The 17,289-nt window shown below is 32.1% G+C and overlaps 1 protein-coding gene across 1 annotated transcript in view; it reads right to left on the bottom strand.

The window, feature by feature from the left end:
- Positions 1 to 8,129, bottom strand: part of LOC132758465 (uncharacterized) — a 70,206-nt gene extending 62,077 nt beyond the window's left edge. The window contains exons 1-7 of the mRNA XM_060750140.1: positions 7,985 to 8,129; positions 7,378 to 7,583; positions 4,458 to 4,655; positions 4,064 to 4,243; positions 3,015 to 3,194; positions 2,351 to 2,568; positions 477 to 669 (exon numbers count right to left, since the gene is read on the bottom strand). Coding sequence (XP_060606123.1) covers positions 477 to 669; positions 2,351 to 2,568; positions 3,015 to 3,194; positions 4,064 to 4,243; positions 4,458 to 4,655; positions 7,378 to 7,583; positions 7,985 to 8,097 — 1,288 coding nt within the window. The 5' untranslated portion in view covers positions 8,098 to 8,129. The remainder of the gene's footprint in view (positions 1 to 476; positions 670 to 2,350; positions 2,569 to 3,014; positions 3,195 to 4,063; positions 4,244 to 4,457; positions 4,656 to 7,377; positions 7,584 to 7,984) is intronic.
- Between the last annotated feature and the right edge of the window lie 9,160 nt (positions 8,130 to 17,289).

Below are 17,289 nucleotides of genomic sequence, written 5' to 3'. Positions count from 1 at the left end.
GTTTTTTTTAAAGAGATTTATGACATTTTTCTCTACTTTAAAGCGAAATCCATCAATAACATTTTTTAAATTTAATTGTAGCCACATATGCATTTATGTACTCTTCAATTGCCATTTCGACGCCAATAGATATTAGACTATTAAGGATTCAAATTTAAGGATGAAAATGAACTTTAAAGCTTTATATGACGAGAATATGGAATTAAACAACTTTGCAAAACAATGAGTTCTTTATTGCATGTTCTTAATTTAAAACTTTCCTGTCTATGCTTTTTTTTGTTATGTATGGAAATATATGACGTTCATCGAGATTCATGCATTCAAATTCTTTGATATATCACAACAGCCTATTTTCATGACTTTCCTTACGATATTTAACGCACAAATATCAAAATAAACAGACATTACAGAAACATGTTTACACTATTGTGGTTAAATGGATAAAAACATGAGTCATCGAAGGACAGTATACTTACTTGTTACCTGTTTTATTGTGTGCAGTTCACTTGTTTTATTATAATGTCCAAGTTCTTTTATTACGTCCTCGTAAGATTTAAAAGGCCCCTCCACTTCATCTGATTTTATATGATGTTCAAACATCCTATACGGTTTGGTGCCAAAGAATGTCAGCGCTAGCCTTGTACCAGTATCACCATCATTTATACCAAGCTTTAAAAAGAATATATTGATGATTTATAGGGAACTGACAGTCAAAATACTATCTATAATTGTTCAAAGGAAACAACAACATCAACAGTTCTCATGATTATAACAACCATAAGGACCAGTTATTCCCACGCGTTTACAAACTTAACATTTACTAGCATTCGTCGTGAATGATCACCCACACATGTTTACCATATTTCATCTTTAGTTGCTCCCTTGAGTACCATTCCCCTGGAATAAACAACCCCTGTGTTAACCAGTCTCCCGATGACACGTCCATCTTATTACCGGACCCAGTGTTTGCCAAATCATTAACAGAAAGAACCTCTTAAAACCAATATTGTGTTTAACAATTCAAGTGTAAGCCCAGTCACAGTGATATTCATTTCTCGTTTTTACAAAACCCCAATTATTGTAATTTTATATTAATCAGTCCCCATATTTACCGTTTTACCAGTAACTCACGAATATGAGAGAAACGCAGGATTTGTACAATCATAGTAACACTAATTTTTGCATTGTATGGCCAAAACGAGCACTACGGTACGTAAATAAACCAATTTATTTATATCAAATGTTAATCCAAATGAATGAAATGAATTATATCACATCGTCATTGAGATATTATATGTTAGTAAGATAACGCGTGTTTGTTCTAGGTATTTCGTAAGAATGACGATCTCACTAACGTTTTGAAGTTTCATCGTCGCGTATAGATAATATACGTATGTTTGTTTGGGTTTTACGTCACATCGACACAGTATAGGTTATATCGCGACGTTCCAGCTTTACTGGTGGAGGAAGACCTCAGGTGCCCTTCCGTGCATTATTTCAGGCACGAACGGGCACCTGAGTAGAACCACCGACGTTCCGTAAGCTAGCTGGATAGCTTCCTCACATGAAAGAATCCAAAGTCCCTGTCGGGATTCAAACCCACAGCGGTAAGGGGCAAGTGGTTTGACGTCAACGACCTTAACCACTCGGCCACGGACGCCCGATAATATACGTATAAATTAATAAACAACTAATGTATTTTTTGATGATATACGTATAAATTACATTAGTTGTTTATTCAGTAAACCCGATACATTTGAAAAACTGCTCATGTCATATTTCACTGTATGTGATTTCGTGAATGGTGCATCGGAGCGACGTTGGTTTTCTCATTAAAGTACTTGAATCATTTTTAATCGACTTCCTTAAGCATTAAGTGACTCGACCAGTTTGGTGAATGCCGAAGGTACATTCATACTGACATGTATGTATATAGTCTTTCCCACGTACGATCAATACAAATAAACATATCTCGTTTGTATGAATAACTATCATTAACCTATTACACGTTTTGCATATTCTGCATTAATTATGAACAATTACTGCTTGATTAACATTCCTGCGTTTCTTGAAATATACAGTGACATTAGTCAAATTCAAATATGATCAAAGTGAGTTTCCTGCAAATAAGTATCAACTGATCATGATCCGATTGTTGTGTATAAGAAGCCTTTTTAACATGAGCCCGTCATAACTCGGCATGATACGATTTTTACGAACAACCCGTCAAAGAAGCACTTTTTGTAAAGATCCATAAACGGTATAAAACAGGTTGTTGATGTTCTTTAAGCGTCTTGATGAATTTAACTTTAAAAGACGCCTTTTTGAGTTGAATAAGTGAAATAAATACCTCTGGAAGTAATGCATAAACAAAAGATAAAGTTTCGTTCATCTTTTCCGGTGTCTCAACTTTTGAAATATCAACAAGCAGATACATGTCTACACCTTTCCTGTTCCAGACATTTATTGTCTTTGAAATGGCCGTATCTGATTTAGTCCTGTTTTGCGAAATCTGTTTCATAGCCGAAACCAACTCTATTCCTACTCTTAAATCAACCAAAGATGTTCCTGTAAATTAGAAATCAATACATTTCAATATATATTTTCGTACTCTATTCATCGATTGGATAAACAGTTCACCATTTGTAATAAGTCCCTTTGAATAATCACTTCGATTTTGTCTCAAAAGGAGTATTCATTTTATAAAAACTGTATTCGCTACATTCTCCGTTTGTGTCTCACGTGACCAATTACTATGCAATACTCTTACAAGTGTTGTAACTAAAACATCTTGGTTTGTGTTTAACAAATCCCAGACCCTAAAAATTGTATTTACTAACAAACCCTGTGTCCTAAAAAAATAAAACAAATATCATATCTAAAACAACGTTTGTGTTTTAAACGATCTTACCATTTTGTTATTCAGTACATCTTAAACTAATATTGTGTTGTTAAATTGCACAATTACAAGACAATGGTCTGTTACACTGAAGGCATGACATTGATTACCTTACCTGTGCAATCTATAGGAGTACCGCTCCAGTACCTATTTTTCAGGCAAGTCCGGTTTGTAGATCCTCCGTAGTATTTTCCAGACTTACATGTGAATTCTAGTACGTCACCCATTTGATATCTTCCCGAAGAAGTTTTACTCATAGCTCCAGGTGGCAAACATGGAGGCGGGCAGTATGCATCTAAAGAAGTTAACGAATAATTTAACAATAAATAATACAAATTACCATTCACGAAGCCACTTGAAAATCTCAACTTTATGTAAATTTCAACCATACTACTAGCTAGGGTGATATGTGAATGAATTTGTGAATCAAGTGCTACAGTCTGGCTAAACATATGATGGAAAAAGTAACACATGCCGCAATAATTATTGAACTTAATAAATTTATCGGATATGTAGTAGTTAAAATGTAGCCGTCTTAATTCTAGGATAAAGATCACCAAATACTAAGTTGTACAATGCGTTATGCTTTCTAGTGATTTTGTAGTTTCAAAATATCTACAGTTCATAACAAAAGAAAGCCAATCTTTTTACGGCTACATATACTTTGCAAAATGGAGTCAGTGACTCCAGTGAATATAATTCAAAAAGTTTTCATGGTTAAATGTTGAATTCTGTTTAAGCCTGTGCTAGCGAGGACGTGGACATTAACTTGCACTTTTCAGAACCGTCCAAGAACAGGCTCAATCAAATCGAGCCTGCAACATTTGCAATTTTGCAATTTTGGGGCATTCTTTATGGATTCTGTTTTTTTTCTCTCTTTTTCAGTGAGATGATTTTGATTAAGGATGAATGTATTACGACCTATCATATAAAGATAATATAACATTTATTCTAGTCATCAAATAAGTAAATGTTTGTTCATTAAATATTTATTTATATTTCACTTTTAACTAATTGTTTCCACTTGATAATATAATGCATACAAACAATATGATATATAAAATTTATTTTACTGTTTTTTATATGTATTTTTGTTTCAGCGTTAAAGAACCTGACTAGTCACTTTAAACAGAACCTAAATGATGTGAGTTAATTCTAAGATACCTTTATGTGCACATTTTACACAATCATGATCCCATTCCCCGTTCGACTGGCATTTCCACACCGGGTATCCTATCAAGTCGTAACCAGATTCGCATTCGTAATTCACTGTTCCATTCACGTAATTGTGATCTATTTTAAGATATCCATTACCAGGGCTTTCCAGTTCGATACACTTTATCCCTAAATGAGAGAAATATGTTTTACTTTATTTCATGATCATTTATATTTTTAATTTATATTGAAATTGTATTCTGAATGTCTTCGATTTTTCTTTACTTAAAATTGAAAAGTAAAATCATTTATCCAAATAGTTCATTTTAATAAATTTATTGTCCAGTTTGGTATTTCTTGTTTTTTAAATTTTATTATTAAGAAAAAAGTTATGTAAACTCACGTTCGCAGCCAAAGCGAGTTAAAAAAGCATTGCTAAAACTCGATGGTGTCATGCAAAGTGCAGATTTAACGCCGCCCTTGTGCCGATATCCGTCTTTGCATTCCAGTTTCATTTCGTCGAGAAATTCGTACGTTTCTTTAAAGTTTGAAATATAACCATCACTAATGTCAGCAAATACGGAAGCATCGCATTGTATTGCTGAAACAAAAAACGGTTAAAGATTAACAGATTGTAACGTTGCAATAATATGTCACCCGAAATTAACATGTTTTTTAACAAACGAAATAATGGTAATTTATACACCAGATTTTCAATTTTTGAAATCCTAGTTATTAGATTGGTGTTCCGTATTCCGTTAAGATTTTAAATATCTTAGCAAAAACTTATTATATAGCAATTATTTAAAGGCATTGCTTGGAGTTACGTTTGGTCGCCTAGGGTCAAAGGTCACTTTTACAGAAAAAATGGAAACGTTATCCGGTCAATAATTAAAGTTAGGAAAGCGATATTTCAGCAACACTTATTATGTAGCAAGCTTCTGTGAATATCTTTCTTGAGATTGCGTTCGTGTTTCTAGGGCAACGTCAAAGTAGCTATTTCTGAAAAAAATACTTTGTGTTTGGGAAAAGATTATTTCACAAAAAACAAATTGTGCATCAAACATTTGTGATAACCTCTTTTGGGATCTTTTTTTGCGTCCCCTAGATTCAAGGTCAACGTCACTTTTACTGTAAATAACTAAATTGCTTGAATACGATATTTCGATGAAAGTTGTTAATAGCAAAGTGATGTAGGGAATTGCTTTTTTGCGGAAGCCAGCACCTGCCTATATTAATTCGATGTTTCACTAAAATTAGAAAATTAGTTTAATTTTTAAATGAGATATATTTCATTTAAACTGAGTGAATAGCGAGACTATGTTTAAACACTACTTTGAATTGTTCAAGGCCCATGTAAGATCAAGACCACGGCCACAAGCCTATGTCAAGGTAACTCTCACTTGAAAGATAAAATTGTGTTTTAAGCAGAATAAGGAGTGAGATATTATAAGAATAGTTGGTATATAAACAATTATTTAAAGACATCATCTAGTATTGCTGTAGAACACACTCTCCACCGAACAAGGTCAATGCACTTGTATCTGTTGCAATTTTAAAATGCATGCTTTGTTCGTTTTTTCTTAACTATTTATAATATACATTGCACATAGTTGTATTGTACAATACTTGTTTTTGTATTTGTGCTATAATCAATCCTTCTTTTATGGTGAAAATACAAACATGATTTCGGGTCATTGTCATGTTTCTTTCTTATTTTCTTTTAAAGTACAGATTAATCGAGAATTATGCCAACAAGGTGAACATCTAAAAAGTTTCAACGGGATAATTAAATGAATTTCCGCCAGATATTATTTCAACAATAATTAAAGCTACAATGGGTTATATAACTAACATACTTTAATGATAATAATCTTTTGTTCATAAAGTTAGGGTAATAAGAGGAATCTCTTCACAGGGCCGATCAAACAAGGCAGAAAATAAGATATTTCAGTTCAAGTAGGTGTTATTTACTGCCCATTATAGTCTCCAACCTGATTTGTCTGATGCAGTGAAAAGAGGAAGCAAAGCGTCCAACTTTGAGAGGGGTTAATCTGTAAGATGTAGTGTGTTTTAAGTCGAGTCTTATCCTTTTGTGATAAAATATTTGCTAATGCGACGAGAAAAATAACCATAACCTGAAATCTTATATTATTTACAAAGAACTTCTCTAAAAAGATACTGGCTCAAAAAAGTCTGTGTTACAAGTTTGAACACTGGATCATGCCATATTTGATCTCAGGAGCGTGAATTATGTTATTTTTTCTGCTACATGTCAAACGACAATCGTAAGTAGATATAGTTTTGTTACAATCTTCAAGTTTATTCTAAATAAGTGACCGGTGACAAGTGTCCATTGTGACTCTATGCCAACGATTGATTTGAACATTTTTGATGGCAATTAAGTGATGTAACATGTTAATATCTAAGATATGAGCAATGTTGTTACCGAGAAGAGAAATTCCAAAATCTGTTTTCAATACAAACTAATTTACAATTGTTAGCCTAGTGCGGATTCTCTTTTACATGGACCTAAATTGCATGTTGTTTGTATGATTTAATTTGACATCGTCAGATCAAAAAACCTATGGTCTAAGAAATTAAGTTTCCAACGAAACAATTCAATGATTGTTTCCATACATGTCTATGCACGGATTTCTTGGACTATATGTAACTTTTAGTGTATATCTTTTGTAAGGCCATACCAGTCTCTGAGATGGAGAATTCTTAAACAGTCTATTTTAGCTATTTTATGTATAAGACGTTTATATATTATATTAAATAAGAGACGTAATAATTGGAGAAAAGCAACATGTCGATCATCCTTGTAAAGTTAATATAGCCCAAACCCACCATGTGAACACTGTATATTTCACCCTACCCAACATACATCGAACATTTCAAATTTACTGTAACATCGTCATTTAAAAAGTGTTTCATAAGCCTAAAATATATTTTTTTTATTTTAAAGATAAAAATATATTTATAAGTGAACAAAACTCGCTAAAATGCTTTACACTGAAAGAGTTTGTGTAAAAATCACCTTAAGTTACAAAAGTAATCTACCATGGCCCCAGGTAAAGAGGTCAACTAGTGTTTATTTCTATAAATGATATTTTTACGAATTCAAATACAACAAGGCTTAAAAGAAATAATTTCAATAATTGAAGTATCAGATAATAATAACTGTAATACGTAAGCCACTGCAGAAATTTTTCAAAAAAACATCAACAAACTTACACTTGTCAAACAGTTTTCATTTGGTTGCTGCAAGTTAAAAGAATTTAATATGTTAAGAGGTTAATCATACGCTCAGCATTTACCTTGACATTCACCAAAGTACAATTGGGAATCGGGATAGCCATTCCAAAAGCCCTCAGCGTCGCAAGTAATATCTTTTAACACTGACACAATTACCGGTGCTGCAGTTGTTGTCAGTTGCGGCGATTTGTCATCTATGTTGTTATAATCACCAAAGTCATCTCCGTTAAAAAAGGCAAATGTTTCCAGGTCTCTTAGCAATGTAAATCTGCGAAAAAAGATGTCATTAGTAATAACTTAGTTGCATTGAAGTAAGTATTTTAGTTTGATACCTTTCACTAATTGAAGAATAAAATTAATAATCATTTTATACAAGATAAACCATTTAATCTACAATTTAGAAACTCAGTAAACAAGTTACCAATATCGCTTGCTATCTTTAGACATACATATAGTATTTTAAGTTTTTAAATTGATTTTCTTGTTGCACATTTTCCTTTATCTCATTTCTTGATATCTTTGTTATGTTTATGCCAAAAATGCTCTTAAAATTCCCCACGTGAGAACTTTGTAATAGATAATGAAAACATAAAACATTTGTAGAATGATGAACGCAGCATTATGTGATAAGAGAATATAAAAAAGGTTCAGCATGTGGATGATATTTACCCCGGTTTACAGCTGTACTTCAATGAATCACCAGTGTAAAAATCGTTTGCGGCTTCCTTATCATTACTGCTCGAGATAGAGATTAGGTACCTTTTCGTTATTTCTCTAGTCATGTTCCTTGGAAATGGTGGATCTGAACATTTTTTCTTTCCTGGTTATATTGAAATGTCAATGTAACAACTCTAGTCATGCCCTCAAAATTACATAGATATCACATTTTACACATTTAAATAAAATGAACCAGATTAATGTGGGCCACCCCATATGAAAACCAACATAGTGTAGAAAATGACGTTATTATCGATAAATGTTATTTGAATCTTACGTCAAAATATGCATGATTTTTATCAATTTACAGCGTAACGTACACAATTCTTACTTAACGCTGTCCGTGGGCGTATTCTCGCTCCTTATATATATGGCGTGTTGAAATTGCAAGACAGAATACATGTATTCATAAAACGTTTTCATCAAACCATAATACATGTATTAAAAATGTTTAGATTAAAGGTAGCTTGACTTAATCGTATACTTATTTCATTAACACTTTTAAATTAGTATGACGCCAGGGAAAGAAATGGCTCATCAATTAATTGAAATTATAATAATCATTAAGATGAATGTAAAAAAAAACACACAAATTAAAAATAGATATGGTCGCAAACGACTTTCAAGAACACTTCATGAAAAGTGTTTGAAAAACCAATTATTTGTGTTTATTATATTAAGTCATGAAAACTGTGAAGGTGCAAACAAATCCAAAAAAAATATATTTAAAGAGAAAGAAAAGAAAAACAACGAAATATGATTTGACAAAATGACCAGGAAAAACAGCGAACTCACTAAAACAGATAAGTACCACACTTGTATGGGGTTTTAGAAAGCTCATTTCATGTAGTTATTATAGGCCCCCTCCCCCCTATAAAAACCAAACAAAACAAAATCCAAAAAGCAATTTACACTTTGATGGACTATCTATATAACAACAATTTTGTTATGTACCTTGTGATTCAATGAATTAGTGCTGTTGATCTGGACATGAAATTGATTTTGCTTTGCTTGACACGTGACCGTATGATGACATTACGCACGCAATCAAATCAGACGCATGTGAACATATACATAAAGAAAGAAAATCGTTTCGTATTTCAAACACGCGTGATTAAATTCACTTTGATTTAATGCTTATATATATTTAAGTGAATATGAAAGTTTTTATGCTTAATTAAAGCGTTATTTTTATTTTCAGTACACTGCCAATCTTTTACATCGCATATTTAGCAAAAACCAGCTCTTAAACTGTTATATTTTCCTATTGATTAGATCTGGGTTTTCAAAATGGTTTAAGATAAATTGTATTATTTTTTTCACTTACTACTCGGCTTGTTTTACTTCCAGACAGATATAAGCACTTAAACAACCAGAACATGTAAAAAGAAGATAATTGAAGATAAGGTCACAGCAATTAAGCTCGAGAGAGATTCCGTAACACGCTTTGAAATTTGTTAAAACCTGTACGATGAATTCTTGTCTCATTGCCACCCGCAAAAACCCAAAAGATCATAATAACTCATAAACGATCATGATTTTAAGATGAAAGAAAAATATTATTTCTATTGAGCAGTTTCATTCATTTAAAAGAACGAACATTACATAGACGGCCTGCAGGATGTTTTTTTTTTTAAAGATCTATATTTGAACAATTTATTTTTCTCTTTTTTTCACTTTAAGAATTTGTATACATTTCTTTCTCTCATATTTCCTACCATTATAGTAACTGATCTTTTAGAGCAGAAACAATAAACAGGCCAAAGCGAAAATACCTTGAGCAATTTTCTTTTCTTTCTTATCTTTGTCGAACGCAAGAGATAAACGCATACAAATTGTGTATATAGTATAATAACTGTACTATTTCGCATTCTTTGTTGTTCTTTTGATTGATCTTTATGTCATCCTCCTAAACCTTATTTTAACGTTTCGACGTTACGTTCAATTAAAAAATCATTACGTCAATGTCTATAAACCTGACGATTTTGAACCATTTAAATACCAAAGGCATATCAAAATGTACCTTAGTAAGTTGTAATAATTGTATCTCCATACAATTGTGAAAACAGTAAAAATGTGATTTTTGTACTATGTTGGTTTTCTCATGAGGCGGCCCATATATGTCATTTTGTTTACTAGTATTATTGATGTGGTGGGGGTCGATCTGAATTTTCGTCAATGTCACCATATCTCATTGTATATCCTTTATAGACTTGGTGTGAAGATCTTAAGCATTTCCTTCATAATGATATATTCATGAGCATCAAGAAGATAATTCATTTGAACATAGAACATACAAAAAGATAGCAAATGAACGGTTTGAATTAAAAATATGACTCACTATTCAAGATAAAAACTAGAACTGTGTCCAAAGGACACGGATGCCCCCACTGACAACATATATATGGTATATAGTGAAAAAATCAACAAAAAGCCATAATTCTGTTAAATTTGGTCGCAACAAAATTCCTTCCTTTACTTCCATCTACACATTAAGGTTGCTCATCCCTGGAAGTTTAAGCAAAATTTGCCATCCGGTTTAAGAGGAGTTGCGTTCACAAAATTTCTATATGGTATATAGTGAAAAAAATCAACAAAGGGTCATAATTCTATTAAATTTGGTAGCAGCAAAAAATCCGTCCTTTATTGTCATCTACACATTAAAATTGTTCATCCCTGGAAGTTAGAGCAAAATCTGCCATCCGAATTAAGAGGAAATAGTGTAAAACAGAATCCCTAAAGAAAGTCCAACACGGCAAAATTGTAAAATGTTGCAGGCTCGGTTTGATTGAGCCTGTTCATGGACGGTAATGGAAATTGCAAGTAACTGTCCGCGCCCCCTAGCACCGGCTTAAGCAGAATTCAAGATTTAAACACTAAAACGGTGAAATTTGAATTAAGAAACATCCGCAGATGTGTTCATACGGCGGTTAACATGGAACCTTCAATGTGACACAGTAGTGTCATTCCATGAAAAGCGGCGTATGGTCCCAAAGTAAAAGAATGCGTGTGTCCCAAACGAGAAAACAATGGGCGGAACTAAATAACATGGAATTTTGAAAGGGGATCCGAGGTTATGAAGCCTGCATATCACAGATAAGACGTCAAAAGACAAATTTAAAAGGCAGGCAACATATCCTATGGGTGATTATACAGTATTCAAGTAGGAATACTGTAACCACCCAATTGCGTTCACAAAATTTTTTACATAGTATATAGTGAAAAAATCATCAAAGGGCCATAATTTTGTTAAATTGGGTCGCAGCGAAAATTCCTTCCTTTACTGCCATCCTCACATAAAGGTTGTTCATCCCTGGAAGTTTAAGCAAAATCGTCCATCCGGTTTAAGAGGAGTTGCGTTCACAAGATTTCGGGACGTACGAACAGACGTGCGGACGTCCGTACCAATTTCTCAGGTTTATTAGCTATTTCTATTGTTCTTTTCTTTTGTTTCCTTGTGGGCTAACTATTGTTTCCGTATGAGCTAACTATTATTTACGGAATGAAGTCCTTTGTTCTCTTTTGTCCCAGTGTACCATTAGTAAGCTCATATACCTAAACTATTTTGTGTGGACAGACGTACGGACGGACAGACGTTCTGTCGGACCGACAAGTGCAACACTATATGCTCTCCATTTTGAAGTGGCATAAAAACTATAAGTTTGTAGTTCAGAAAAGTTAAATCAAGTAGGTATTGTTTTTGGTAAAGTATTTAGTTCAACAAAAATCTAGCTTTAAATGTTTTTGTTTAATAGGTATAATTAGAAATAAGCACATACGTTCGCATGTCACGTTGCGTAGATATATAGTATCAACCCTAGTCAACTTTGCTTTCCATTCATATGAATCAGACTTCCGTTCGAATTTGCACTTAAAGGTAAGTTTCTCCAAGTCTGGTATATTACTAACGAAATCCGACCGGCACACATATTTTCGTTTCCTTTCATTCATAGATGTGAAGGAGCCATTATCAAGTATCTCACCTGCTTCTTTACATATTTCTGTAGAAAAAAAAGATAATAAGAAACAATGATAGGATAAAGAAAGGCAGGGAAGGCAAGGGAAGGGAAAGGAAAGGATAGGACAGGGCAAATGCAGATATGTTTTATTCCCGTGTCTACCCTCTAATGCGTGTGAATTCTTTCAACATTGTTTCTTTAACAGAAATGACAATTTCAAAAAATACAGAATCCATCATTTACACAGAATGTCTGTTTTATGTAACACAAGTGTTGCCTAATCGCATGACAACAAATCGGGGGAATTTAAAGTGGTCGTTTAAGACAAAAGTCGCTTAATACACGTGGTCGCATGGGCAAGTTAGACTGTATGTGCATGTTTTGCTTTTACGGCCCATCTGAAAATATAAGCAGGGCCCGAAAGTGGTATTTTCATTGAGTTACAAACAATACGGTTAAATTTGAATAATAATAAGGTCATTTTAGCACCAAACTGAGTTGTGAAATGTAACATATTTTACTATTTTTATATCGATAATTTTATGTCCTCCATATTTAGTAAATCATATTGCATCCTTATTTGATAACTTATTACACTTAATTAAAAGCAGAATAAAAAAAAATACAAACGCGTTTATTGCAACAGCTATAATGCAAGGTTATTTAACTTCAACTACTTGAATCAAGACACAAAAAAGAGTTGAGTACTTACGCTTTCTTCTTGTGGTACAACTCAAACCCATAGACATCCATATCAAAAGCAAAATCTTTAATCCTAACATTTTTAAAAGAAAACCAAAACAAAACAACAAACAAACGAATCGTTATAGAAAAGATCGAGTTGAAATTAACAAGTCACGCATATACTACATGCTGCTACAAACTTGAAACAGCAACACAATGTTTCGTTGATAACGGAACAAGGTTAATTTATAAATTTTCAGGAGAAATGCTTATCTGAAAAATGCTACACCATCACGTGGTTGGAAACTATTGGTGAGGAGGTGTTTAACTTATGATATGTTTTATCAATGTTTACATAATCTTTTTATTTTGGGATCGGACGTAGTATTCTAGTTACAGTTTGTCCAAAATTTATTTAATATTCTCGTATATAGATTTTTTTTTACGAAAAAGATAGAAGATATATTTTTAAGATTTCTCTATAGCAATTTCTGATCCGTACTTTCTTTAACACAAATAAGTATTGCTTTTATCGGTCCGTTATTTTTGCAAACAATATGTTTGTTTACTTTTGCAACAAAATCATTAAGCTATGATAATGTCTATAAGTTCTTTAACAATTATATATTTTTTTAGTAATTCTGTTTATGATTTCTGTTGCAAATATGTGTTAGGTGTAATTGTGTTTTCAATATCTGCAACTAATACGTGTGTAGTTATTACTTTGTCTAAATTTTAGCAACAACTTGTTTCCTATTGTTTTGTCTATATTTTTGCTACTAATTAACTCTAAGCTATTATTTTTTTCAATAACGTCTGCAATAAATATGGCAACAGCTATTATATTGTCTTTAAATCCTGCAACTAATATTTTTGTTGCTATTGTTTTGTTATTGTTATTGTTTTGTCTATAATTTCTGCAACAAATATGTGAGTAGATATCGATGTCTATAGCATCGGCAACTCTTTATTTTTTCTATAATTTCTGTACCAAATATGTCTTAGCTACAATTTCCTGTTTCTAGTTCATGTGAATGATTATTTTCGTTTTACTTTTTTTGTGGTCATATTTCCATGCGTTCAGTGTATAATTGCATATGAACAGAATATACACTTTCAGAATAAATCAACATGCCTTCATGCGTATACATATTTATATGCAAACATGTGAGCCAGCGAGCAAGTGTTTCAACATTTAGCGATTCTAAGAAATTATGATATTTTTATTTGTATATCTTATTCTTAATTTTCTATTATTATTATTTCTTTTTCCGTATTTTCATCTTTAAAAAGATGATTCAATATAGTCAGTTTCAAATATTGTTTTATTATTAAATCTAAACTAATTTTACGTCTTACTAAATGTTTCTATTATGTAGTATTTTGTTTCTGTTAGTTGTTACACTATAGGTTTAAAGTTGTTGTTTTTGTATAATATGAAAATAAACTTATTAATAATTAGTGCCATTACTTTGTTTTGATTGATTGTTTAGACCACGCTGTGTTGTCAGTTTGACGAAAATTTACAAGATGACCGGCAACGTAGAAAGGGTTGGTGTCTCATTTTCATCCTTAACAATTTTTTCTTGATTATGTCTTGTTCTAGTACATAAAGCGGAAAATTTACAAAGAAGGTGTTGAACTTCGGTACCCTAAAAAAATTATCTAGTTAGCATTATATTTCTAGATATCTGGCATTTAATATTGTCAGTTGAAAAAAGTAGATTTCAATCGAGGAACTCGCATTGTTTCAGATAAGATATATGAAACAACATTATATTTAAGATGCATTTGGTTGTCTCAATTTCAACTCCTACGTACAGTTACTTGACGATTATTTATCCATCTGTATTTTTTTGTGTCTGAATCCTCAAAAGAGCGGTGTAGACCACATGACAACATAGCGATATACGAGAAACATAAGTATCTGTACGGTTATTTCTGATTTCTGTACGGTATTGATCCAAAGAGTAATCAGTAAGTTGTTTTACATATTAAGTTCCTTTGAATTTCAGAGTATAACCTTTCTTGTGCCATCGATGTTCCTTTATTCTTAAGGAACTACGAATTTTATACGAAAACTGCACGCATTCTGATATGGTCCTGACTTTTGTTACAATATAAATTCACCATTCAGTTCGGATGATTATTGAGTAATTTAACTGCTTTTATTTTTTTGTTTGTTGTTGCTTGTTTTGTTATGTCTTTTAACACGAAGGAATAGCACTTCATTATCAAACCTAAATAGCATGTGCAAAATAACTTCCGAGAATTTGTAAATTAGTGAAAATATAAAATATCCCTAAGTGAGAGAATTATATAAGTGTATAAAAAACATTTTCCCCGAGATGCATCTGTTCATCAAAGTATCAGAGAATGCTTGAATACCTATAATTTATGAACTCTTAGTTAACTATCATAACCTTCATTGATGAATATTCTTATACAAGCAATAAAGTTATTGGCATTATGTTAACTGTTCGCTTACCGTGTTGGTGTTTATAAAAATACTTCTTCAATCGGGTCTAAAATTAGTTTAATGTTTTTGATAATATAAATTATACGACAATTACAGAAGGTTTTTTTTGAATATCTTTCCTCAAATCGTTTTTTTATTTCTCTCAAGTTTAAGAGTCTTGAGTTTTTTTTAAACACTTTCAAGAATCCAAGGGATACGGTTCAACGGTTTGTAAAATTTGCTGAATTGCACGAATTCTTTTGTACATGATAGCAATTTGAGACTGTAACATTATATTGTAGCAAGATTTTGTTGTGCATATAAACTCAACTGAGCTAGAAATTGTGAGAGAATTCTCATGTAATAATTGACAGTGTGAATTTACTACTCGTTAAATGCCAGACGTACGATATGATCATTTAACTTCGAATGTATGGCTTATCAGCTAATCATTTATTCTAATCTTAGAATTTTTTTTCGAGCTGAAGAATGAACGCAAAAATCTTGTAGTTAGTTGAAAGTAATCTTAAATAGTATGTTATTTCAGGCCAAAATGCAACTGACTAATACATAAAGGTAAAACAATACAAATAAGTGTAAGATATAATAAAACTGATGAGGTATAATTAAAATTAAAAAATGAAGATAATAATAATACAGATTTATCTTTCATTACAATACGCCATTGCAAGATTAAGCATTTTAGAGAATAATATCAAATAAAGATATAATGTATAACAACATTAAGTAGATAGTTTTTTGTTTTTAATTCAGCCTTATCTTGGTCGGCGGTGGTCTGTAGAATTTACAGATAAACAGATAGGAATGAATTGCTAATACAGATAAGGAACACACATATGTTTTTCTCTGGCAAAATATGTTTAATTTTTGGACGAAGTCTGCCTGAAACTATTTTGACTTTCTGAAACTGAAATCTGAGAGTCTGAGTCTCACTGTTTATTCTAAGAAAATATGTAAAGGATAGTTCTAACCATTCCAAAATTTAAATGTAAAGGGTAGTTCTTTCCTTTCTAAAAAGTTTTAAGGATAGCTCTGAAATAAAATATAAAAGATGTGTCTTAATTAAAATGACACGAATGAGGATAGTTCTTTAACTTTCTGGTAATTTGTAAATTGCTAAGATATTAAATTTCTGTTTAACCATACTTTCTTCCACAAAACATTTCGCAATGTGTTAAGATATCGTTACATTTTATACCGAACAGTTTATTTTATAGAATACTTACTGAGTTTTTGAACACAAGTACTTACTCCCCGTGTATATCTAGTAACGCAGGACTGTTCAAATAACGCAGCAATTGGGCGAAAGTAACGCAGAATTGTGCAATTAAGTGGCTCAAACGAGCACCGCGATAAGTAAATGGACCGATATTTTTTCATTGTACACCAAATTGGTAGAATTGGGTTAGCGTATACGGTGATGACACATTATACTTTTAACCTCATCAAAAGCATTTCCATGAAAATGTTTATTTTTCCAGATCATTCGTAAAAATGACGACCTGACAAGCGTATTGATGGCGATTTTCAGTTTCATTGATATCTTTAAATACAATAACGTATATATCTTTATGATTTTTATATTCGGTGAACCTCAGTCGTTTTCAAATCTACTCGTGTCATACATTGTATTACACTTAATTCAGCAAATGGAACGTAATTGAGACCAGTTTTACGAGGTAACACCGAATTCGGGAATGAAGCACTAAAGCAACGGCGGTTATAACATTAAAAGTAGCTAAATTCTATCTTACAAGTTTCCTTCTATTGTTATAAAACACATGTAGAGTGACAAATGTCTTAGGTATACAGAATATGGAAAAATAAAGTTTTAGATATGATAAATGTACATATTTATTTGATGAAACACAAAAGTGGCCTTCAAAACGGTAATCAGGTTGTCATTCTCTCGAATGATCTAAGAAAGTAAACAAAATCCTGAAACAAATTGTAATGCTGGTTTAAGTATAATGTCGTAACAGCCGTATGCGCTTATCATTTTCTTTAAATTTGATTAAGAATAAAATATTTTGGTTTTTTGACTTTCTGTATTGTTCGTTTTGGCAATAGCGTTGCACTGATTCGGCGTTACTTTTACGATAATTGCACAATACTGCGTTACTGGATATGCGCGG

This window comes from Ruditapes philippinarum, unplaced genomic scaffold (genome assembly GCF_026571515.1).
Source record: "Ruditapes philippinarum isolate M1 unplaced genomic scaffold, ASM2657151v2 ctg4613_1_1_1_1, whole genome shotgun sequence".
In the NCBI taxonomy this organism is placed as follows: domain Eukaryota; kingdom Metazoa; phylum Mollusca; class Bivalvia; order Venerida; family Veneridae; genus Ruditapes; species Ruditapes philippinarum.
This window is presented reverse-complemented; position numbering and strand designations above follow the sequence as displayed.